Source organism: Phocoena phocoena, chromosome 10 (genome assembly GCF_963924675.1).
Source record: "Phocoena phocoena chromosome 10, mPhoPho1.1, whole genome shotgun sequence".
Taxonomy (NCBI): Eukaryota; Metazoa; Chordata; class Mammalia; order Artiodactyla; family Phocoenidae; genus Phocoena; species Phocoena phocoena.
The window spans coordinates 35017677-35043367 of NC_089228.1; the positions used below are offsets into that span (position 1 = coordinate 35017677).

The following is a 25691-nucleotide window of genomic DNA, read 5'->3' on the forward strand; positions in this document are numbered from 1 at the left end:
AAAGGATCCTCCAGAAGTTATTGGTGTTTGTTAAAACTCCAGCACTCAACAGAGTGATCTTGAAAGATTGTAGCTCTGACCCCATCACCTGCTGAAAAGCCCTCTCATGCACTCTGGGGCCCTTAGGTCAAAGGTTTTGAGCTCTTTAGTCTCCAGCCTCTCACCCTGACCTTCCTTTGGTTATTTATGTAAGTCTTGTCTGTCTCCCTAGTCCCAGACCATCAGTTTTGAGAGCAGATGCCTTGTTTTCTGAGTATTGCTAGAGAGGAAATGGTGCCTGGCACGTGGTAGGGACTCAGCAACTGTCTTACTGTCTTGAACAGATGAGGAGTGAGGGTAAACCTGGAAAGCCCCTGTTTTCCAGCAGGTGGACTCCTGCCCGACCTCCGGGTTCATGCACAGATGTCACAGGGAAGCCTTTCTGGGGACCTCCCCACTCCAGTGCCCCCAGCCGTGTGCTCGTCGGTCCCACAGGACTGATAATCCTGCTTGTGCTTCCACTCGTTCCTCCTGGTTCCCCAGGGCGGGCAGTGACGTGCCAGCCAGGCCTGCCCCACCCAGCGCCCGGCAGGCACCTGGCGGGCCTGCAGGGGACCTTTGCTGCCCCAGCTGTGGGCTGATTCTGCAGTGCATGCTGAGTTAAACTTTTCAGAGCCTCTTTTTCTGTTTTAGGGAAAGTGAATCATCACATTCGCCCCGTGGAAGTAAGAGGACTTGGGCTGGAAGCATGTGGTGCATCCTTCGAGGCTGCAGGCAAGGGAGCCTGGGCCCCCGGGGAGCCCTGGGGCAGCACTGGCCCCGGGGCACCCGTGCTCTGGCCAGCGAGCGCCCCCGGATTGGGGGTGAGTACAGCCACGTGGTGGTGGGTGCGGGTTCCGCTGGCTGCGTGCTGGCCAGCCGGCTCACGGAGGACCCCGACACGCGAGTGCTGCTGCTGGAGGCCGGGCCCAAGGATGTGTACGCGGGGAGCAAGCGGCTCCTTTGGAAGATCCACATGCCCGCAGCCCTCGTGGCCAACCTGTGCGATGACAGGTACAACTGGTGCTACCACACGGAGCCGCAGCCGGGCCTGGACGGCCGCGTGCTGTACTGGCCACGTGGCCGGGTCTGGGGTGGCTCGTCGTCGCTCAATGCCATGGTCTACATCCGTGGGCACGCCGAGGACTACGAGCGCTGGCAGCGGGAGGGCGCGGCGGGCTGGGACTACGCGCACTGCCTGCCCTACTTCCGCAAGGCGCAGGCGCACGAGCTGGGTGCCGGGAGGTACCGCGGCGGCGACGGCCCCCTGCGGGTGTCCCGGGGCAAGAGCGGCCACCCGCTGCACCGCGCGTTCCTGGAGGCGGCGCAGGAGGCCGGCTACCCCCTCACCGAGGACATGAACGGCTTCCAGCAAGAGGGCTTCGGCTGGATGGATATGACCATCCACGAAGGTAGTGCGAGGCCTCCGATTCCCCATCTCCCAGGTTCCTCCTCTAAAAACGAAACGCTGCTCTATCACAGTCCCGACCCTCCTGCCCCCACCTGTCATGGTCAGTAAGTGTGGACAGAGTGGGACTGGTTTGAGGTGGAGGGGATATGACAGATTACACTGGCGACAGGCCACAGAATACCATTCAAAGCCAATGAGAAGTGACTCGGAGATGGTGACCCCTTGGGCATCCTCTGGTCCCTGTTGGTGTGGAATGACGAGGCAGCTCTCCGGCCACACAGCCCCAAGTTTTATTACAGATGGGCGTACTGAGGCACAGAGCAGTGACGGGCCTTGCAGCAGGGCAGAGGCAAGGCCCGGGTGGACCCAGGGCTCTCATTATCAGCCACTCCTGGTCTCTGTCGTCCTGTCAAGGGTGAGGGATGTTTTCCCACCTGCATCCAGGGGCCCCAGGTAGATGTGGATGTCAGTTAGACAGGGTATTTTGGTCTCAGCCTTCCTTTGAAGGCAGAACTTGCACAGTCAGGGGAAGGGCAAATTCCCTCTTTCTGCAGTCCTTCCCTACCTCCCCCTCCACGATAGGTGCCTAGGGAACAGGCTGGGGCTGTGACTGATCTCCTTGCTCTGTCCTGCAGGCAAGCGCTGGAGCACGGCCTGTGCGTACCTGCATCCGGCACTGAGCCGCCCCACCCTCACGGCTGAGACCCAGACATTTGTGAGCAGGGTGCTGTTTGAAGGTACCCGTGCAGTGGGTGTGGAGTACATCAAGAACGGCCAGAGCCACAGGGTGAGTGAATTACCACCACATGGGCAGCTCACACGGCAGGGAGGGAGTGGGCAGTGACCCCGTGGTCATGCTCAGTCAGTGTGGGTGGGCAGGAGTCACGTCCTTGTCGCCATCAACATGATAAGGAGTGAGCGGCTGGTGGCAACAGCCTGAAAGACTGTCCCCAGGAGGTGGTGGCCTGGCAGAGGTGAGGAAGCCCCAGTCTAGCCACCTGCACAGGGCCCATGGTGCCCGGGCTTGAGTGCCCCCATGAACCCCTTTCTGCTATTGCCTTCCACACTTGTCCAGAAATTGATAGGTTTATATCAGAGGCTTTAAAAACCATACCTGTGATCACACTCCCTATTTCTGCACTGTGCTGTTTTCCACTTAGGAGCATGTGGGGATTGTTCTGCATCCCACGTGAAGATCTCTCTCACCATGTGCTCTATTTAAACTGCTTGTTTGAGTGCTTGCTTCCATTTGTCTCATTTAAGCTCTACAGTCCTGTTTTTAAGACCATCGTTACTGTCAGGCTGTTGCAGGATATATCAGAGTATGAACCACACTTGATGTATGATCACACACACCCACAGCTGCACGTGTGGGCTACTTTCACCTAGTGGCGCCCAGAGCATCCTCTTCCTTGCTCTGGAGCCTGTGGGCAGGATCCCCACCCACCATGTGGGTGCGCCATGCCAAGGCCGTGTTCTTGGGGTTCTGACTGGCTTTTCTGGGAAAGTGTGAGCTGCCTGGCCCCTCGCCTCTTCCAGGCTTTCGCCAGCAAGGAGGTGATCCTGAGTGGAGGTGCCATCAACTCTCCACAGCTGCTCATGCTGTCGGGCGTGGGCAATGCAGACGACCTCAAGCAACTGGGCATCCCGGTGGTGTGCCACCTTCCTGGTGAGCTCCCTTCCCCACTGCGCCCCAGAGGTGTCCCTGTTAAATAAAAGTTTATTATACTTTATTAGCATGGAGTGGGGAGGGACAGGAGTCAGGGCTCCTCAGAACTGTCACATTGTTCCCATGAGCCTGAAGGTCCCCCAGGCCTCGCTGGACTCCTACCCCCAGCGAAACCCCAAGCTTTTGTGTCGTTTTCCTCCCTTCCCCAGACATCCCGTCCCTCTCAGCAGCGAGGCACCTCTAGCAGGGAGCGTCTGCCCGTAAAGCCCACTGGGCCCGGCTCAGGCAGGTCAACAGGGCAGCCGCGTGGCAAGAGGGGTCGGGGCCTTTGTGTTTTCCGTCCTCAGGACACACCAGCTACCCTGACATGCTGTTCATGTTCAGATGGTTCTCCCGGCCTAATATTTATTTCATAGACTGTTTCTGATGCCCTTTGGAGCCTGTCCCTGTCCCTCTTGCCCTCTCTTATAACTCAAGCTCCCAGAGCTTGAAGCTTTATCATAAGAGGTCTTTGAAAGTGCCGGTCCATGACAGTGACCCGCCCAGTGTCCCCTTGAGCTTGGATGGGCTCATGCTGGGTCTGCACAGCATGACAGGCCTGCTTCCCTCCTTCCCCAGGCCAGGGGTGAGGGTGCAGGGTCAGCCGTCCCGGGACAGCTCACTGAGTGGTGCCCGCTGGAGGCGTGGGCACTACCCCGGTGGAGGGTGCTGGCTTAGCAGGAAGGCACCTGGATGGTTACAGGTGCTGCCCTGGGAGCGAGTGTCAAGGGCAGGCAGCTTTGGCAGCATCTGAGAGGGCCAGACATGGCTGGGAGTGAGGGAGTGGTGTCCCTGGGAATGAGCAGCAGCTGGCCTGGCAGATAAGTGGGTGGAAGAAAAGTTTTCAAAACCAGGGGATGTTGAGAGGCCAGCTAAGCCCCTTTGGGAGACATTTTCCTAACCACCCGCTCCGGTTTCAGGAGTTGGCCAGAACCTCCAAGACCACCTGGAGATATACATCCAGCAGGCGTGCACCTCCCCCATCACCCTCCACTCAGCACAAAAGCCCCTGAGGAAGGTCCGGATTGGCCTGGAGTGGCTCTGGAAGTTCACAGGTGGGTGTGCTCCTCCATGATTTTGGGAGAGATGTTCTGTGGGCGGCACAGCCTCCCTCCTGAGGTGCTTAGCCCGGGCTGTGGCTCCAGATTGCTGGTTCAAAGCTGAGCTATGCCATTTATTTCAGCTCTCTGAGCCTCAGTTTTCCCATCTGCAAAATGGGGATATGCCGTTCCCGTGTGGCAGGTTGGTGTGAGGACCAGACGCGATACACAGGGCTTGCCCGGGGTGACTCTGCAGGGGCTGGGTGCTGCCCTTCCTGATGGATGGATAGGGATGGCCTCATCCTGGACACTGCCTGGGGCCCAAGGGGCCAGGAGAAAATGCAGAGAAAGGGCACTTGATGGTGGACTACAGCTTCTATTTCTCAGCATTTTCCATGCGGTTTCTAGCTGGGTCTCAGAGTACTGAGTTTGGCCAGGAAGTAGTGCTTCGAAATCTTCTTCACTCAGCATGCATTTCTCGCACACCTACCGTGTGCTGTGCTACATGGTGAGAAGTGCTAATAAGGCAGGTTTTCTTAGGGAGTTTACGCCCTAGTGGAGACAATGGAAGGAAACTAAGTAAACATGCTAAGTTTTAAGTACAGTGAAGGAATAATTAGGATGTTAAACTGGAGAATGGTGGCAGGGGGTCTGTTACGCAGGAAGAATAGGTACGTGCAAAAGGCCCCGGGGCTAGGCATTGGGTGTGCTTGAAGAATGAATTTGTTGGGCCAGGGAGACTGCAGCACCTTGAGGACGAGGCGGTGCAGGTGTCGCAGGGCCTTCCAGGGCCGGAGAGTAAGCTCTTGTCTAACACTCGGAAAGGAACTGTCCGATGAGACACACGTACTGACAAAGCAAAAGACTTTATTGGGAAGGAACCCCAAGGCAGAGAGCCTGGGGGAACCCAGGAGAACCGCTCTGCCACGTGCCTCTCAGGCTCAGGTTTTGCGGTAATGGGTTAGTTTCTGGGTTGTCTCTGGCCAGTCATCTCGCTTGGCCCATAGTCTGATTCAGGGTCCTTCCTGGTGGTGCGTGCGTCTCTCAGCCAAGATGGATTCCAGCGAGAAGGACTCTGGTAGATTGATCTTCTCCTCCTCCTTTTGCCCCTCCCAAATTCTCCTGGGAGATATGTTAGCTTTACTGTTGAGACTTCTCGTTTTGATGCTAATGCCTCTCAAATTATGAAAATTATTAATATTACTGCCGTTAGTGAAATAAATGAGCCTATGGATAAGACAGTATTTCATTTTGTGTATGCATCTGGGTAGTCGGAATATTGTCATGGTATTCCAGATAGACCTAGGAAATGTTGTGGGAAGAAGGTTATATTTACAGCTACAAATATAATTACAAAGTGAATTTTTGCTCATGTTGAGTTGAGTGTATAACCTGAGAGAATAGTGGGAATCAGTGTACGAAGCCTCCCGTAAATGGTGAGTACTGCTTCTGTTGATATGTAATGGAAGTGTGCGACTACATAATATGTATCGTGAAGGACAATGTCTAGGGATGAGTTAGCTAGGACAATTCCTGTTAATTCACTTACTGCGAAAAGGAAAATGAAGCCTAGGGCTCATATTATGGTGGGAGATCATTTGCTATTATCTCCATGAAGGGTTGCTAGTCAACTAAATACTTTTACTCCTGCGGAAATAGCAATAATTATAATGGCTGATGTAAAATATGCTCGTGTGTCAACGTCTGTACCTACTGTAAACATACGGTGAGCTCATACAATGAATCCTAAAAATTCGATTGATATTATGGCTCATACTTACCTATATATCCAAAGGCTATTTTTTTTTTCCTGAATAATAATTTACAATATGTGAGATTATTCCAAATCCAGGTAAAATCAGAATATAGACTTCAGGTTGTCCGAAGGATCAGAATAGGTGTTGATATAAGATTGGATCACCCCCTCCCGCGGGGGTCAAAAAAGGTTGTGTTCAGGTTTCGGTCTGTTAATAGCATAGTAATCCTGGCTGCTAATACAGGTAATGATAATAGCAGCAATACAGCTGTAATTAAAACAGATCATTACAAATAGTGGTGTTTGATGTTGGGGTATGGTGGGCGGCTTTATATTAATAATTGTAGTAATAAAATTAATAGCACCTAAAATTGAGGAGACACCTGCTAGATGTAGGGAAAAGATGGTAAGGTCTACTGAAGCTCCAGCACGGGCTAGGTTTCCAGCTAAGGGTGGATATACGGTTCAGCCTGTACCGGCACTGGCTTCAACTATTGATGATGCAAGTGGTAGTAGGAAGGAGGGTGGAGGTAATCAGAAGCTTGTATGATTTATATGGGGAAAGGCTGTATCGGGTGCCCCAGCATTAGTGGGACTAGTCAGTTTCTGAAGCCTCCAATTGTGATAGGCATAACTATAAAAAAAATTATTACACATGCATGGGCTGTTACAAGTTCATTGTAAATCTGATCATCTCCTGGCAGTGTTCTAGGTTAGCCTAATTCAGCATGAATTAACAGGCTTGAGGCAGTGTCTACCATTCCAGCCCAAGCACCAAACAGTAAATATAAGGTACTGATATCTTTATGGTTAGTTAAGAATAGTCAGCTGTTGATGAATGTAGGTAAAATGGCTGAGAAAGCATTAGACTGTAAATCTGAAGACAGGGGTCGAGTCCTCTTTTTGCCAAGTGCTGTGGTGAATTTTACATATTGAACTGCAACTTCAGAGAAGCAGCTTCAATTCTGCTGGGGCTTCTTCCGCTTTTTTTTTTTTTTTTTTTTCGTTAACTAAGTTTCGTGGGAAATGTAATCCCACCAATCTAGTGAGGATTTAGCTTAAATTAAAGTGTTTGATTTGCATTCAATTGATGTAGGATATAGTCTTGCAATCCTTAGTGAGCAGGAATTAAGTAACTTATACTTGCTTAGTGCTTTGAAGGCTCCTGGTCTGTGTAACCTAAGTTCCTAGTCCAGTACTGAAAGGATTGGTGTAAGGGATAAGAGTATTGTGGATATTACAGTTACTGTTGGTAGGAAAGTTGTTTTGTCAAATCAAATTGTCATTTTACTTTTATATTATTTATAGAGGGAAATATAGTTAGTGCTGTAGAATACGTGAGTCGTATGTAGAAGTACAGATTGAGTAACGCTGTGATAGCTATTAGTGTGGGTAAAATAATATTGTTATTTTTTGCTTTTTCTTGAATGAGTATTCAGGCATAAGTCCTGATAGTGGAGGAAGACCTCCTATTGATAATAGGGTGATGAGAATGAGGGTTGTAATAATGGGTATCTTATTTTGTGTGTGGTAGTGTGGTGGTGACTGAGCTGTAAATGAATAGTATGAATATGGGAAGTGTTATTATGATATATATTAGTAGGTTAAGGATTGTTATAGTTGGGTTTTACAGTATAATGGCTGTTATTCACCCTATGCGAGCAATTGATGAATAAGCTGTAGTTTTTCATTGTTGGGTTTGGTTTAGTTCACCTCATCCTCCGATTATAATAGATGGTATGGATATGGATAATATTAGGTTTAGGCTGATGGATGGTGAGATTTGGTATCATACTGACAAGGGTGCAAGTTTTTGTCATGTTAATAAGATTAAGCATGCTGTTAATGAGGTGCCTTGTGGAACTTCAGGTACTCAGAAGCGGAATGGAGATAGTCCTAGTTTTATGGTTAGGGCTATTGCTATTACTATAGATGCTGTTGGATTAAAGATTTTTGTAATAGTTCATTGGCTGGAGTATAATAGGTTAGTGATAACGGCTATTGTAAGTAATATGGATTCGGTAGCTGTGTTAGAAACTATTTAGTGGATGCTTCTGTAGCTCATGAGGTAAACTTTTTTATTGTAATGGGAATAATGGCTAGTATATTTATTTCAAAACCGATTCAAATAAGTAGTCAGTGGGAGCTGGTTATTACAATAATGGTCCCTGAGATGATGGAGTTTAATAGTATGAGAAGGATATAAACCAACATTTTCGGGGCATGGGCCCAATAACTTATTTAACTGACCTTACTATACATTATGGTGTAATGTGGTAGCACGAAGAATTTTGAATTCTTAAGCACAGGTTCAGTTCCTATGATTCTAGAAATAAGAGCGTTTAAACCTCTATAGCTTACTCTATCACAGTAACTCTTTTATCAGACATATTTCTTATGTTTGTGGAGGAATGCCTGATGTTATAATAGGTAGTGAGACATGTCATATGCATATGGCTAGTGTTAGTAGTCAGAAGATTTTTCAAAGTAAATGTATTAGTTGATCGTATCAGAGTCGAGAGTAGGATGCTTGAATTCATAGGAAAGAAATTGTTAGTAATAGTGTTTTGATGATAAGGTTGATTTTGTATAGTTCTGGTATGTAGGGGTTATGGAACGCTCTTAGAAATAGGATTGTTGAGAAAATGTTTATTATGATAATGTTGGCGTATTCTGCTAAGAAGAATATGACAGATGGGCCTGCTGCATATTCTATGTTGAAGCCTGATACAGGTTCAGATTCTCCTTCTGTTAGGTCAAAGGGAGCTCGGTTAGTTTCTGCTCGAGTGGAAATAAATCATATTATAGCTAAGGGTCATGATGGGAAAATTTTTCATAAATGCTCTTGTGTTGTGATGGAGGTTGAGAGGGTAAAAGACCTGTTTCTTAAGAGGACTGATAAAAGAATAATTGCTAGTGTTACTTCATATGAAATTGTTTGTGCTACTGCTTGTAGGGCTTCAATCAATGCGTATTTTGAGTTGGAAGCTGATCCGGATCATAAAATGGAGTATACAGCTAAGCTTGATGTAGCTAGCATAAATAATACTCCTAGACTTATATTAATAAGTGGGTAGGGGAATTCATATGTTTAGGGCTAGGGTTAGGGCTAGGGTTGGTGCAGTGATAAATACGGAAATGGAGGATGTAGCTGGTCGTAGTGGTTCTTTAGTGAATAATTAGACTGCCTCAGTAATGGGCTGTAATAGGCCACATGGTCCTACGATATTTGGCCCTTTTTGAAGTTGCATATAACCCAAAATTTTTCGTTCAATTAGTGTTAGGAATGCTACGGCTAGAAGGATGGGGATAACAAGTATTAAGATATTAATTATGAACATTTTGTTAAGGGAGGGGATTTGAACCTCTGGTTGTAAAGGTTTAAGTTTTATGCAATTACCGGGCTCTGCCCCACCTTAACAAACCCTGGTCTTGAGTAATATATTATATGTATTAATTAAATTAAGATTATATCATTAATTGGTTTTAAGGCACTTTTTAAAGTGGGCCTTATTTCTCTTGTCCTTTCATACTGGGAGAACTATGTAGTAGATAGAAACCGGTCTGAACTCAGATCATGTAGGACTTTAATCACTGAACAAACAAACCTTTAATAGCGGTTACAGCATTGGGGTGTCCTGATCCAACATCGAGGTCATAAACCGTATTGTTGATATGAACTCTAGAATAGAATTGAGCTGTTATCCCTAGGGTAACTTGTTGATCAATTTTTTGGATCAATTAGTGATGATATGTTTTGACTGGTAAGTCTAGACTTAATCACTCAGAGCCTTTTTTGTGTTCCAAGGTCACCCCAACCAAAATTGTCACCCCATGTAAAATTTTGTTATCCCTTGGTGGTTTAATTAGGGTTTTTTTGCTTAATTAATTAAAGCTCCATAGGGCCTTCTCGTCTTATTTTGTTATTCCCACCTCTTCACGGTAAGGTCAACTTCACTGATTGAAAGTAAGAGACGGTAAAACCCTCGTGTGGCCATTCGTACAAGTCCTTATTTAGAGAACAAATGATTACGCTACCTTTGCGTGGTCAGGATACTGCGGCCATTTAACAGTTGTCACTGGCCAGGCAGTGCCTGTAATACTAGTTATGCTAGAGGTGATGTTTTTGGTAAACAGACAGGGTTTGCGTTTGCCAAGTTCTTTTTACTTTTAATCTTTCCTTGAGTGCCTGCCTGTGTTGGGTTAACAGTGTTTAATAAATAATTTAATGTTGAGTTGTATTTATTTACTGTTAATTATCAGTATATTATTAGTTACTGATGTAAATTTATGCAAGGAGAAATACTTCTTGTTGCTCATAATAACATGATTGCCTCTGTCGGTCAATAGATTAGTCTAGTACAAATCTAGGAGTCGATTTGCTTGTTGTTGGTATTAAAGTTATTGTTGAGCTTGAACACTTTCTTAATTGGTGGCTGCTTTTAAGCCAACGATGGTGTTGTTTGTTTTTACTCTCTAGATAAGATTGTATCCATTTCTAAAAAGCTGTACCTATTTAGATAACATTGTAAAATACATTAAAATTTATAATTATTTTGGTAATTTTTAAAGTTGAACTGAAATTCTTTTCCTGGACAACCAGCTATCACCAGGCTAGTCAGGTTTGTCACCTCTACTTATAAATCTTCTATTTTGCTACATAGATGAGTTTGTTCTAATAAACTGTTCATAAGTAGCTCGTCTGGTTTCGCCATATTTAACTTCTTTGTTAGATGTTCTCTAGTTAAATCATTATGCGAAAGTTACAAGGGGTAAACTTTGCTTTTTGTTACTTTTAATGCTTTTTCATCATTCCCTTAGAGTACCTTCTGTATAGTGCCAGAGGATATTTTAAATTTCTATCCCCTATACTTTAAATGTTGAGTGAATGTTTTATTTAGTCTGCTTATATTAGTAGATATGGGGAGAGGTGTTGGGCTAGATTTCATTCAGAGTATTCATAAATTATGAAATCTAGGTGTAAACTAGGTGCTTTATTTAAGCTACGCTTTGATTTATCCAAGCTCACTTTCCAGTATGCTTGTTACGACTTGTCTCCTCTTGTATGATTAGTATTTGCTAATAGATTATAGGAAGTTATTATAATACTTGACGAGGGTGATGGGCAGTGTGTGCGTGCTTCGTGGCCTTGTTCAATTAAGCACTCTATTCTTAATTTACTACTAAATCCTCCTTTGGTTTTTAGTTTTCATAATTCGTGCGTGAGAAATATATTCTTGAAATAGAAAATGTAGCCCATTTCTTCCCATCCTATAGGTTACACCTTGACCTAACGTTTTTATGTATGATAATTATGCTTGAGTTTGCTGAAGATGGTGGTAATATAGACTGAATTAGCAAGGGTTGGTGAGGTTTATCGGGGTTTATCAATTATAAAACAGGCTCCTCTGGAAGGGTGGGAAGCACAGCCCAGTCCCCTGAGTTTTAAGCTGTTGCTAGTAGAACTCTGGCAAGTAATTTTGTTCTTGTAGTTATTTGGGTTTAGGGCTAAGCATAGTGGGGTATCTAATCCCATTTTGGGTCTTAGCTGTCCTGTAGTCAGGAAATACTAAAGTCACCTTCATAGTCTATTTTAGTTATGGCTTTTTACAGCTTAGTTAAAATTTAACTTCATTTTGTATCACTCTTTAACACACTTTACACCGAGTTTCTATTAATTGGGGTTAATTATATGACCACGGTGGCTGGCAGAAAATTTACCAACCCCAGTTCATACAACTTAGTCGAACTTTGGTTTACGGCTTAATTTTTCTCACTGCTGTCTCCCATGGGGTGTGGTTAAGCAGGGCGTTATGGGCCACCCATATGAGCGTGCTGACGCCTGCTCCTTTTCATCTTAATGATTTAGAGGGCATTCTCACTGGGGCGCAGATGCTTACATGTGAATTTTATTAAAAATTTATAGAAAGGCTGGGACCACACCTATGTGTTTATGGACTTGGTAAGCTCATCTGGGCATTTTCAGTGCCTTGCTTTAGGTTTTAAGCTACACTAACAAGCTGTTTTTACATAGTGAAGTAATATGTATGTGGTTGGTTTATGTCGGATTTAGTGTTAAAATTTTGATAGAAGTGGTCTGTATAAATGGTAAATATCTAAGTAGTTGATTGGTGGTATGATTGGGGTTTATTTTCTAGGTCTATCTAATTCTGAGCATTCAGTTCATGTTTATCGAGTATAGACAGCTAAGTCCCATGTATTTATATGTTTTTGCCTTGTTTTGGGGGTTTGGCAAGGCATTATAGGCATGTAGAGCATGGGATTTAGTGGGGGGTAAAGAGGGTTTGTTAAACAGGTCATTCATCTGTTTACTGCATGTGTGTGTGTATGTACGTGTACGTGTGTGTATGTGTGTCCGTAATTTCCTTATGGCCTGTAACCATTGATTGAATAACACCTTATGGTTGATGATGTTGGTAAATAATATTCAATTAAAGTCCAGCTACAATTTATTTGACTGTGTTAAGGCCTCAGATGGCCATAGCTGAGTCACAGCATCCCTTTAAAAATTAAAAATTAGCAAACGCATGAAATCACAGTTATGTGTAAGCGTGGCCTGATTAGTCGCTGGTCCGACGAGATGTCTTATTTAAGAGGAAAGAGTGGGCTCTTTCAGGTGAGATGGCCCTGAAGTGAGAACCACTTGTCTGATAAAGTTCATTAGTAGAAACCGCCACAAGTTACGGGCCTGGAGCGAGAAGAGGGACACCCCAAGCGGGCTGATGGTTTCACGCAGCCCGCTGGTTACACTTGTGATCTACTGGATATGGTACACACGTTGACTAGGGTTGATTTGACTTAATGTGCTATGTACTGTCAGTAAGATAATGTACATGCTTATAAGCGTGGGGTAAATAATTAATGTGTGATTGTACATACGATGTACTGTGTACTGTCAGTAAGATAATGTACATGCTTGTAAGCGTGGGGTAAATAATGCACATTATACATATAATGCATCATGTACGATATGGTAATAGGTACATAGTAATGTGGTAGTGCATATATGCACGAAGTACATAGTAGTTTATGGTAAAAAGAGGTTATTTTAATACTGACATGGTACTTAATAATCTTGTAAATGTCCCGTAACAAAGTTTTAGGGAATGGTTTAAGTGGAATTTCAGTTTTGGGTGCTGATGGTGGATCTGGAGCCTCTTCCTTGAGTCTCAGGGAGAGAATGTTATTCTCCTTTTCTGGTTTACAAGACCAGGGTAATAGATATACTACAAACACTCTTCATTTCAGGAGATTATTTTCAGTGATGCTAGTTACTGACATTAGTACCCAAATTTAAAAAGAAATATAATATAGATGCTAGTTGTCCGACAGTAATGAAGGGGTATTCCACGGGTTGTCCTCCAATTCATGGTAGTGTTAATAGGTCTGCTACTAGTACTCAAGATAGGTATTGGCTGAGAGAGCGAAATATTATGCTTTAGAGGTCAAAACGTTACGCTTCGTTGTCTGGATGTGTGGAGCATTGGGATGAGTGGTAGAATTAAGACTGAAAAGATGAGGGCCAGTACTCCTAGTTTATTGGGGATTGATCGCAGGACTGCATATGCAAATAGGAAGTACCAGTCTGGCTTGATATGGGTGGTGTTTTGAGAGGGTTTGCTGGGGTGTAGTTATCAGGGTCTCTTAATAAATTGGGTGAAAATACTACTAACATTATTAGTACTAGAAGTAGTAATGAGGCACCTCGATGTCTTGGATTGTATCGTAGGGGTGAAATGGAATTTTGTTACGTCAGATGAGATTCCTGTGGGGCTATTAGATCCTGTTTCGTGAAAGAATAGTAAGGGGACAGCTGTTAGTGCTGTAACAATGAATGGGAGAATAAAATGGAAAGCAAAGAAGCGTGTAAGAGTTGCTTTATCTACTGAAAAGCCACCTCAGATTCATTTGACAAGGCTTGTGCCGACACATGGAATTGCTGAGAGGAGATTAGTAGTAACTGTTGCCCCTCAGAGTATTTGTTCTCAAGGTAAGACATAGCCTATGAATACTGTGGCCATGACCGTAAATCATAAGATGATTCCAGTGTTTCATGTTTCTAAAAAAGTATAGGATCCATAATAGAAGCCTCGTCCTATGTGAATAAATAGGCAAATAAAAAATATGGAGGCTTCATTTGCATGTAGGTATCGGATAACTCACCCATAGTTTACATCTCAGCAGATATGTGTTACTGATGAGAAAACGTTATTACGTCTGATGTGTAATGTGTTGCTAGGAATAAGCCTGTTAAGATTTGTAATACTAAACAAATGGAACCGAGATCTCATCATGATGAAATGTTTGATGGGGCTGGAAGATCAATAAATGCACTGTTAATAATTTTTATTAATGGGTGTGATTTTCGGATGTTGGTCATTAGGGTTCTTATAGTTGAATAACAACGATGATTTTTCACGTCATTGGCCATGTAAGAATGATGATAACATACACTGTATTTATTTTAAGTACTATTTTTGTAATTAGTTTGGTGGGGTTTTCTTCAAAACCTTTGCCTATTTATGGTGGACTTGGGTTGATTGTGGGTGGTGGTGTTGGTTGTGGGATTGTGTTGAATTTTGGTGGCTCATTTTTGGGTTTAATAGTATTTTTGATTTATTTAGGGGGGATGTTGGTAGTGTTTGGTTATACGACGCCTATAGCTACTGAGCAGTATTCTGAGGTTTGAGTTTCTAAGAAGACTGTTTTAGGTATATTTCCTTCAGGGTTGATAATATAATTTTCAATGGTATTTTATGTTTTAAAAGATGAGGAAGTGGAGATTGTATTTCAAGTTTAACAGGCTAGAGGATTGAGTGATTTATAATACAGGTGATTCTGGATTTTTTAGTGAAGAGGCTATAGGAATTGTGGCGTTGTATAGTTATGGTGCTTGATTAGTAACTGTCACTGGTTGGTCAGTGCCTATTGGTGGTGTAGTTATTATAGAGGTTACTCATGGTAATTAAATAGAACTATGCTTAGGGTGAGGGTAAAGAGGAAGGAGAGAAAATATAGTTTGATTAGGCCTTTTTGGTCTGATACTAGTGTAGAAAATGTTATTTGAATGAGGGAGGTAGTTTTTTGGTAAAATACTTTACTTTCTAGTTAGATTAAATCTAGGAGGGACGATGCTGACGTGCTTCCTCCCGTATCTAGAATTACACTATAACGGTCATTGATCTCATGTAACTATATGTCATCATTTCATCAGAGGCTCAGTCACACATTTGGTAATGCAAGAAACAACAATTTTGTAAAACAGGCAATATAAAAAATAATATAGCTAGCAGTATTAGTAAGGTCATATGTAAAAATTTAAGTCAAGAACTTCCATTAGGTGCAGCCCAGTATATCCCAGTTCATCTGACTTAGTCTGTTGTATACCAGTTCTTATCTTGAAGGGACATTATATATTGGCATTGTCCACAAGGCACCCAGCCCAATTTCCTAGTGTTACTAGGCTGGTTATCCCTAGTACAGTTTAATTTCCCCAACATAAGGGAGCCTTTAAATTTAAATGACCATAGCCTGGAGTTAACCTTCCGGTTGCAGATCATGGAGCATCTGATCTTAATCCAAAGATAGATTACTGAGTTAAGCTTCAGAAACAAATTTAGAGCGTCCTTTTAATAATTCAATTAAACTTTGCAACAATATAACATAACAGCAAGGAACTATCTGAGAAGTGAGTCTTAGTGAATACAGACCTCAATAAACAGAATTAGAATTTGATATCCCCTGAAATGTCTCTTTCTCCCTAAAATTACCCTCATTTTTATCAGATATCTCCAAATCAAGATTAATCTGTCTGCAAATTAAGTTTGATAAAAGGCCTCCCAAGGCCAGGAAAGCCAGGCCAAGGGCCTGTCACAGATTTTGCCTTATAGATTTAGGTGAATCCCTCCCTTTTTGAGGTCCGCAAAATAACCCGAGATTCCTGCACCTGTTAGGAGGTGGCTTTACTAATTTATCTTATACAGCTGCTGGGAACCTAAGAGTTTGCAATCTCTGGAGGGATCAGGTAGAAAGAAAAGAGAAGTGTTTCAATTCTGCTTACAAAGGTACAATTTACCAAATTGCTGCAAGTCATGATTAGTTTGAGGGGGTTTCTTTATATCTGGAAAACACAGATTAAAAGCTAGTAATGTTTCAGACAGAAACCATAAAAATTATAACCACGTTCATCAGTTTACTCAATCCTATGTAACTAATCCTTTTTGTTAACAGTTTCCATTAGACTGTTAAAAAATATCTTACCTGGGATTTCCCCTGCGGTCCAGTGGTTCAGACGCCAAGGGTTCCATCCCTGGTCGGGGAACTAAGATCCCACATGCCTCGCAGTGCAGCCAAAAATAAAATAAAATAAAATAAATAAATACACAAACAAACAAATAAATAAAAGACATAAATAAAATAGCTACTCAAAAGAAAAATGTCTTACCTAGTTTAGTAGTATGATTTAAAAGTTATCAGAAACCTGTACTTGTCTAAAGCCCTTTCTGTGAATCTTCTTGAAGATGAAGCAGTTTTGCAAAGCATCAGTTTAACTGCCCGTGAACGACGAAAAGTCTTAAAAAGGCAAGGTTAACAAAGAAGCTTAACCAAGTTTCTGTCACATACAACATTTTAAGATAACTAATATTATAACAATACCAGGACATATCCAAATTTCAGAAACTTTATATAATTTCTAGAATGTGTATATTAATACTGTTTCTCCACACAGTATATTCTAAGTAGGTTTATCCCTAGTGTGGTAATGATCTCCATGTAATTTAACATACCAAATACTACTAGTTAAATATTTCTCTCTGAAATGCCTCAGAGACCCTCTAAAGTGTCCCCAAGTTAGCTGGAGGTCAAAAGAACTTTAATTACAATTTGGTATTTGGGACGTTTGTCAAAAGGTCTCAAAACACTTGGTCAAATAAGATCATAGGTCATTGTGAGATAATGCTTATTCCTTAACCAAAGTTACAAGAGATCTCAAAAGCAAATACAGATCACTTAACGGCACGGAAACTCACACAATCTGTTATCAAAAGCAGCGTTCCAAGGAAACTTTGTCCTCTTACTAAAGAGAGAAAACCAGATCCAGTCTTGTACCAGCCTGCTTTTAGTAACAAAATTCACTTAATTAACTGTACTCTGCACCTAGCCAATCCTGACCATCCACAAACCCTCCATCACTTTCTGTATCCATATTAGTCTGCCCCCCATTCTCTTCTCCACTGAGAAACAACCAGCTCTAAGACAGACTCACTTTCTTTTCCTTTAATAAAATGCAATTCCATTCTCATACCTTCCTCACTGCAAATACACATCCTACTTTCCTGCTGTACACTGGAATGCTTCCTTTATTATTTCTATTAGCTTTAATTACATGTTTAAATTAGAGCCCTCAACTCTTAAAAACCTTACTTTCTAGTGAAAACTAAGAGGTAAGCAATTGTGAACTTTTTTTTTTTTGGTTGCATTGGGTCTTAGTTGCAGCAGGCGGGCTCCTTAGTTGTGGCATGTGAACTCTTAGTTGCAGCATGCATGTGGGATCTAGTTCCCTGATCAGGGATTGAACCCGGGCCCCCTGCATTGGGAACGTGGCATCCTAACCACTGCACCACCAGGGAAGTCCCAGCAGTTATGAACTTTTACATTAGCATTCTGTAGATTGGTAAACATAAATACTAGTGAAAATTTCTAAAAACATTTGCTTTCTTAAAGAGAACATCTCAGGGTGGCACCAAACATGTTCATTAATAGTCCTAAATACATTTAGTTTCTCTGTTTAGTAATTGATGTCTCAGTATCTTATTTTATTTGGGAACCACCTAGCTATTCAATAACTTCCATCACTTAATTTAGAACAACTCTAAATTTCAAGTATATTTCCAAGTATCTGGAGAGATTATTCTCACGTAGACATTCCTAAAATATAATTATTCCTAAAAAGTTCACCCAAAAGCTCTGATCTCACTTGTATTTTAATTCACTTAAAAAATTTCATCACACCAAGTTATGTTCCTTGCTGACAAATTTACAACAGATATAATAAGATCTTATTTGACTTCTATTAAACCTAGGTACAATAAAGGTATTATACTTAATGTTGATGACAAAGACATGTCTATTTAAATTAACAAACTTAAACTAAGTTTAATACCAGATATTAATTTAATACTGAATATTTCCCAGTTTACATGAACCTGAAATTAATTCTGGCCAGTTACCTTCTGTATTTTTGAAAATTTATATAAGCACTAAATTTCCCTTAAGCCAATTAAATAGAGCTCATTAAAAAATCAGTTTTGGTAATAACATCCAAAGGTAAGGACATATATATAACGCACACAGATATATAGACAAACACAACCAGAGATCTCAAAGCTTCATTTTCTGAACTTAGTTAGTTATGAATCAGGTATTATAAAACTCACTAGTTTATAAATAATGGTTGGAATAAGTAAAATTTAGAAAGCTTTCCTTCCACATTGTTTTTTTTCCCCTCAATCTCAGGAATTAGAGATGATCTAGATCAGATAGATAAGTGATCCTGAGAGCCCTGGTCTCAAGGCACAGGGCGAGAAAAGCAAGTTCTCTCAGAAGGAGTTGTTCCCTCAGGGTCAGAATTCTGAAACGACGTTTTATCAAGCTTCCCTTTTCTAACTGTATGTGCAAAAAGAACCAGTTTGGAATTTTCAAGAGTTTCACCTAAACCAGTTTTCTCTGGAGTCTAAAGAATATTCTGGCCACCCAGTGTTATAATAGAATATCATCTTTTTCTTAGTCATAGGCTCACAGCTAAAATCTCTCCAGTCAGACAGAATTCTCCCAAGAGGGCTCTGCAGTGGAACAGAACCAGAATTTCCCATTTCATAAGGCAGAATGGCCATCACAAATCGCAGCACAGAACACAGGGTACGAAACACACACAGGCACCGCTGTCCTAATCAGACACTCCCTTAAATACAAGGTTGCAGTCTCTCAGAAAACCTCCTACAGAGACAGAGTACTTCAGATCCAAGTACTGACGAACAGAGTAAATGGAAATATCTCAGGTCTTCAGAGATTTCAAAGGGAGGAAAGGAGGGCAGTTTGAAAGAAGAGGGGAAGGACGGGGGCCGGGGGGGGGGGGGACAAAAGGGGTGGCCTTACGGACATCTCCTGCCAGGTGTTACGGGACTTTTCTCTGGGCTTCCAGGAAGGGAGGACAGGAACTCGGCCCTACCAGAAACTAGATACCAGATAATTCAAGTTCTCTGCCCACCGGAGGTGATCAGGCTCTGGCGCTCAGATAACTGAAGCCCTTCAACAAGACTCCCGCATCCAGAAGAAAGGAGGGTGGGACAGGAGGGGTTGAGAAGAGGAAGGGGAGAGGGAAGGGAAGGGCAAAGACGTCAGCGACGTCTCTTGTTCCTTACCTGGGCGGGGCACTCTGGCCAGTCATCTGCGTCAGGAGGAGATCAGAGACAAGAGGGTCCCAGTGGTGGCCTCTGGGTCTGGTCCGTCGGTAGGTGAGCTGGTACCTGAGCAGTCAGGATGTCAGTCGTGGTAAAGAAGAGATTCCACCAGAGTCGCCAGCTGTTGCAGGAAGGGAGACCCCTTCCAGGGCCCGAGAGTGGGCTCTCGAGTTGTTAGGGAACCATTAACCAAAACCACTCGCCTTGGCCAGGCGCGATGATAGCCTCTTGCCTGAGGTGTCTCACAACAGGAGGTCCTGAAAAAGAACATGGTGCTGCTGGTGAAAACTAACCGGGAGGATTTGGGAGGGGCCGAAAGAGGGCAGAGACGACCAGCCTCCCAGAATCCTTTGCGCTGGGATCCATCTTGGCTGAGAGATGCGCACGCCACCAGGAAGGACCCTGAGTCAGACCATGGGCCAAGCAAGATGCTTGGCCAGAGACAACCTGGAAACTAACCCCATCACCATAAAACCTGAGACTGTGAGCCACGTGGCAAAGCAGTTCTCCTGGGTTCCCTTACCCTCCTGCTCTCTGCCCGGGCGCCCCCTTCCCAATAAAGTCTTTTGCTTTGTCAGCACGTGTGCCTCCTCGGACAGTTCATTTCCGAGCATTAGAGAAGAGCCCACTCTTGGGCCCTGGAAGGGGTTCCCCTTCCTGCAACAGTGGGAGGTTGGATGGAAGGGGGCCTTGACCTGGATCACGACCTGTGTGTGAAGGGTGGGCTGCAGTAGGTTTGGGATATGCCCATAGGACATCAGGTCCCACAGTCCAGTTGGCAGGGGTGGAGTCAGGGGAAGGGGCAAAGCTAAAGCCCCTTGGCATGGAGCTGATATCGAAAGCCCTGGTGCTGGGTGAGCCCACCTCGGGGAAGGAGGACAGAGTCGAGGACTTGGGTCCAGGCACTAGACTACAGGCCAGGAAGAGGAGGAGGAAGTGCCCGGGAGAGAGGAGGCTGGCCCACCTGCCACGCCTGGACTTGCTCCTCTGCCTCATCGTCTTCTGATCCTCAGGGGATGGAGCCACGGCCCATCTGGAAACAGGTGGGTTCATCCGGAGCCAGCCTGGGGTCCCCCACCCGGACATCCAGTTCCACTTCCTCCCTTCCCAGGTGATCGACCATGGGCGGGTCCCCCCACAGCAGGAGGCTTACCAGGTGAGCAGGTCGTCTCCCCACTGCAGCAGGGCCTCCAGGGTGGGCGGCCCAGAAGGCGGTGCCCTGCTCTCCAGCTGCCCGGAGTGTCTGAGGGGAGGGAAGGGGGGTGGGGAGCCAGAGGTAGAGTGAAGCAGACTGCGTGGTGCACAGCAAGGCCACACCCGCACCCAGCTCGGGGCAGCTGCACCGGGTCCTGAGGACTAAAAATGGACAATGAAGCCGGCTCTGCCCAGGGACCGCCAGCCCCTGAACATGAGGCATCAGGTATAAAGCCAGGAAGCAGGAGAGAGGGACTGAGGTGGTTTTGATGCCTTTTGTGTGTGTTGTGGGTGGGGCTGGTAAGATGCAGGTAGATTTTAAAATGTATCTGCTCTTAATTGACTCTGGGTGTTGAGTCCCAGGGACCACAGGAAACCCGGGGCCTCTCTAAATGACTAAGCTGGGGGGTTAACCGGAGTCACCGCCTCTCTGGGCTCTTCCAGGTGCATGTGGGGACCATGCGGGGCACGAGCGTGGGCTGGCTCAAACTGAGAAGTGCCAACCCCCATGACCACCCTGTGATCCAACCCAACTACTTGTCAACAGGTAATTCAGCCACCTTTGTCTCTCCCAGACCTGGGCTTGTTGGGTCGTTGATGGATTGACTGCATGAATGAATGCCTTTATGGGGTTCATATTTGTCCCTGAATCTCACCCCTGGACCCCATTTTTGAGACACAAGTCACATTCTGTCCTCCTGCCACCCCATTATCCTGGGCTGTAAACGTGCACGTGTTGCTATGTAGTGCCCTCGGTCACTTGAAGTAACCCTGACACACCATCTTGCACAGTAGGCAGGATTTGCAGCTTCCAGAACAATCTACCAAGAGACGCAAGGAGATCTGGCTGTGTATAGATAGCTCACAGCACCTTTTTCTTACTGTTCCTGTGAGTATCTTCTAAAAGCAAATTACACTCCTGGGCCTGCCTCTTTATGCACAGCAAAACTGCACAGTCCCCACGGGGCAGGTTTTGCCCAATAATACTCACGCTGTGGCAGAGGCAGGACGTGTAGTCTTATCTCTATTTTATAGATAAGGACATTCAGATCTCCGATTTAAACGTAGGGCCTCCGGGGCAAGCTGTGTCCGTCTAGGATGCTGTCTGTTTGGGCTTCGTGGGACTCTGCTTGGTTGCACTGTAACTGCTGATGGGTAGGTGACAGGCAACCTGGTGGCTTGGACCTCCATGTCCCTGAACCGTGTCCCCTTGGGCAGCTTCTTGAGCCTCTCCCAGTGGCGAATCTTCCAGCGAGGCCAGCACGGTAAGAGGAGGCATGTAACCTGTTTCTTCTCCTTGACAGAAACTGACATCGATGACTTCCGTCGGTGTGTGAGGCTGACCAGAGAAATTTTTGCACAGAAAGCTCTGGCACCGTTCCGGGGGAAGGAGCTCCAGCCAGGAAGCCACGTCCAGTCGGATAAGGAGATAGACGCCTTTGTGCGGGCAAAGGCAGACAGCGCCTACCACCCATCGTGCACCTGCAAGATGGGCCAGCCCTCCGACCCCATGGCAGTGGTGGACCCGCAGACCAGGGTCCTCGGGGTGGAAAACCTCAGGGTGGTCGACGCCTCCATCATGCCCAGTGTGGTCAGTGGCAACCTAAACGCCCCCACCATCATGATCGCAGAGAAGGCAGCCGACATCATCAAGGGGCGGCCAGCTCTCTGGGACGAGGCTGTCCCTGTCTACAAGCCCAGGACCTTGGCCACCCAGCGCTGAGGCTGTCCCTGAGTAAGAAGGCTCAGCACAGCCCTTGGCGCCAAATGTGCTTTCCTGGATCTCTCTAGAATGTTACAATTTGATGGCCAAGAATTGAATAATTTAAGAAATGAAACCAGTATTGGTCAGTGAATCGGGTTCTTTCTTCCCAGCATGTCCCTGGGGGCCCTCTGGGGAAGGCCGGCATTCTGGCTGGGGCCCCTCCTCCCTGCCTCCTGGTAGGACAGCAAAGGGGACGGGAGGCCGGTGGAGAATGGGTAACTCCGGCCAGGTCCTCGTCTTGTGTTCCGCGGTGCTCTCCAACCCCGGGTCCTGCTGTGTTCCTGGGTCCTGATAGGACTTGAGGAAAGTGGTTCTCTCCCAGGCTCCCTCTGGAGGCAAGCCCGTCCAAGAGCAGGGTGCTTGCACAGAGGCCGGGGCATCCTCCCTCTCAGGCTGAAAGCTGCAGCGGAGGCCGAGGGTCCCACAGGAGTTAGGGAGCGTGGAGCTCAGCTGGGATGTGTGCACAAGCCTCCAGTGTCCAGAGGGAAAGCTGCCTGCTGGGAGAAACAGGCTTCTCCTTTCTCTGCCGCTTCCTGATTTCACTCCCAGAGCGAGGCAGGAACTGATGCTCAGTTGGGTACCTCTGAGGGGCTTGCAGCCCACCTCTCTGATGCTCTGGTTCTTATTAACACCATCAGCCCGATGAGAGGAATTCTGGGACTTTTTCCAGGACTCAGGAGTCTACAGGGCCTTTTCACTACCATAGGTTTCAGGGTTTAGCATTTTTAAAGATTTTCCTGTTGCCAGGAAACCTAGAAACCCAGAGCAAACCTGCATCCCTGGCCCGCTCCATGCAAAGCCTCCCTCTCAGCCTAGGGAGATGGAGGGCTCAGCAGTGGCCACGGCCGGCTCATTCACATTCTCCAGACGTCCACAGCAACAGACCAGGCGGGAGCCAGACTGACGGAAAAAGCAGTCAAGTAAAACTATGATCCTGATCCTGTAAAAAAAAAAAAACAAAAAACACGCAGTTGAGTGAAAGAAAAATAAATTGGCAAAGATTTGAGTTTGCGGGGCGGGGGTGGGGGCGGGGGAAACAGATACAAAGTAACATTTAAGACAGCTCTCTGATCTTTAAACTTCTTATAATTCAATAATGCAATCCCGTAACTTATCTTTGAACTGAGACTGTCATTATCCAGCCTGTCTCTACAAGGTAATGAAAACTTGAATGCATTTTGGATTGGTTTTTCTGACGATATCCAAAAGCCACTGTCTATGGCGAGAAAGAATGGAAACCTGTCGTGCTGGACCCAGAATCAGGAGGGGAGGAAAATGGAACATTCCTGGCTTCACCCTGGATCACAGTGGATTGAGGTGCCTTGGAGGCCCAACAGCTGCAACTTAACGTTTCTGAGAAAGAGTTCCAGAAGGGTGGAAAGAAGAAAGCCATCACACCATCCTTCCTTTAAAATTCCTTAAGCAAACCTTGTTTCATCTTACCTGTATCTTGCTTTATTTTCGGTTCCACCGGAGGGTCAAGAAAGAAAATTCTACATCTGCCAAGAGATGTCTTTCTCCTAGAGAGGTCCCCACCTGCCCACAGGCCTCCTCTGGGTTGTGAAGCTGCCTGCGGGGGCGAAGGAACAGTAGGAGTGCAGGTGCCAGCCCCCTGCTCTGAGGGCCACGAAGTGACACATCAGGTGCGCGGGGAGGGGGGGGTCCCAGGCCTGAGTGTGACTGCGCTGACCTCCTCTGGCGCCAGTATGGCAGGTGAGTTGGCCATTCAGTTCGGTCACCTCTGCGTACTGTGGTGCCCTCGGCCCGAGACAGTGGCTGATGCGCTAGTGTGCGTGTGTCGATGGGCAAAGCGAAGTGTGTAAGGGGAGCCTGTACGGTGGATGGCACCCAGGCCCCTCTCCCGCCCTTGCTACGGGGCCTCCTTCCATGCGATCACATGACACTGCCCACCCCCCAACACACGTTTCAAAGGAGGAGAGCATGAGTGTCGCGTATATCCAGGACCCAAGAGAAAACTGCTATTGGAGTTCAGACCCAGGACAGAATATTCTGATCTGAGGTGGTCCCTCCCTCGAGCCCTGACAGCTGAGTGCTGTGGCCGCGTGGGCAGGGTGGAGCCAGTGGCCTGTGTCCTAACCTGAAGGGTCCACCACCACGAAGAAAGCTCCGACCTCAGAAAGAGAGGACTGTTGGCCAAGGAAGCCAGAGAGGGGAGGAAAGTGCAAACTGGAACTGGGGAGGATGAGCCATAGTCTGGCAGCCCGAGGGGCATGGAGACCGGCCAGCGCTCAGCCTCCTGAAGAACCAGGAAGACGTCGTTTAAGTCCCTTAGCAAAAAGCCTGCAGTACTCCCCAAAAGGAAAAACGTACATTTCCAAAAATGGTTGAAAAAGCCTAACAGAAAGCTGCAAATGTGCCTAGTGGTCAGAACACTGACCCCTCCGAAGAAGCCAGTGTTTAAGCTGCTGCATCAGGGTTCTTCCTGGTAGAGTAAGAGCCAGAGCACACAGCTAGAGGAGCAGCCTGCCCGCAGGTGACCAGGAAAGGGCAGGTCCCAGAGGTGGGACTCCAGCGCCTTAACGTCCGGCCTCGTGTGGCCCTCGTGCAGGCCGCAGGAGCCACTTCCACAGATTCAAATAGAGTCTTCTCTCCAGCCAAACCGTGTTCCTCCGCCCAAAGGTCATTTCAGATTTCCACAGCACGACTTACCTACCATCAGATCAAATGCCTAGGTGCCTTTCTCTTAAAACCCAGAAAAAACACACACCCTTCTCCGCTGGCCCCGTCTTGAGACCCAGCCTCCCATCGCATCTCCTGCCACTGTCCCCACAGGGCGCCCTCCCAGCCATTCTGGCTCTCGTTCTCTGGTTAGGAGCAAGGGCCCCAGGCCTGCTCCTCTTCCTCGCCTGCCCCCCTAGGTCCCCAGTAGGGAAGGAATATCATTTTAGAGAAGTAAAACCTTTTTTTTCAACAAATGAAGGCCATAGCTGGAGTCTGTCTTTGAGTCGGGGAGGCTAGTAAAGGAGTTAGGACTCTGTGTGTGATGCTAACCAGTTTTCAGGACAAACTGACCACCCAGCCTAACAGTAAAAACCTTTGCAGGAAAACAGGCAACGGGCAAAGACACTTAGGACTGCAAAACATAAACACCACAGAATAAACTGCTCTGGTTTCTCTCACAAGCGTGGCATCAGCCGTAAAGTGAGTTCATCAGGCCGGTTAAGCCCATCCTGCACTGGAGAAGCTTCTGGGGCCTTCACAACCCACCCTTCCCAGCCACTGGCTGATTCTGAAACATCTCAGAATCAGGCTGGGAGGTGCTGCGTGGCCCGACCATTTTAACGAGGTTCTTGCTGC

The 25691-nt window shown here is 46.0% G+C and overlaps 1 protein-coding gene across 1 annotated transcript; it reads left to right on the forward strand.

Annotated features, from left to right (window-relative positions):
- Nucleotides 1-727: 727 nt before the first annotated feature.
- On the forward strand, nucleotides 728-22331 carry CHDH (choline dehydrogenase). The gene is made up of 7 exons (XM_065886136.1): nucleotides 728-1430; nucleotides 2065-2216; nucleotides 2969-3098; nucleotides 4058-4192; nucleotides 20428-20570; nucleotides 21053-21155; nucleotides 21913-22331. The coding sequence occupies exons 1-7, from the start codon at nucleotides 728-730 to the stop codon at nucleotides 22329-22331; spliced, it is 1785 nt and encodes a 594-aa protein (XP_065742208.1).
- Nucleotides 22332-25691: the final 3360 nt, after the last annotated feature.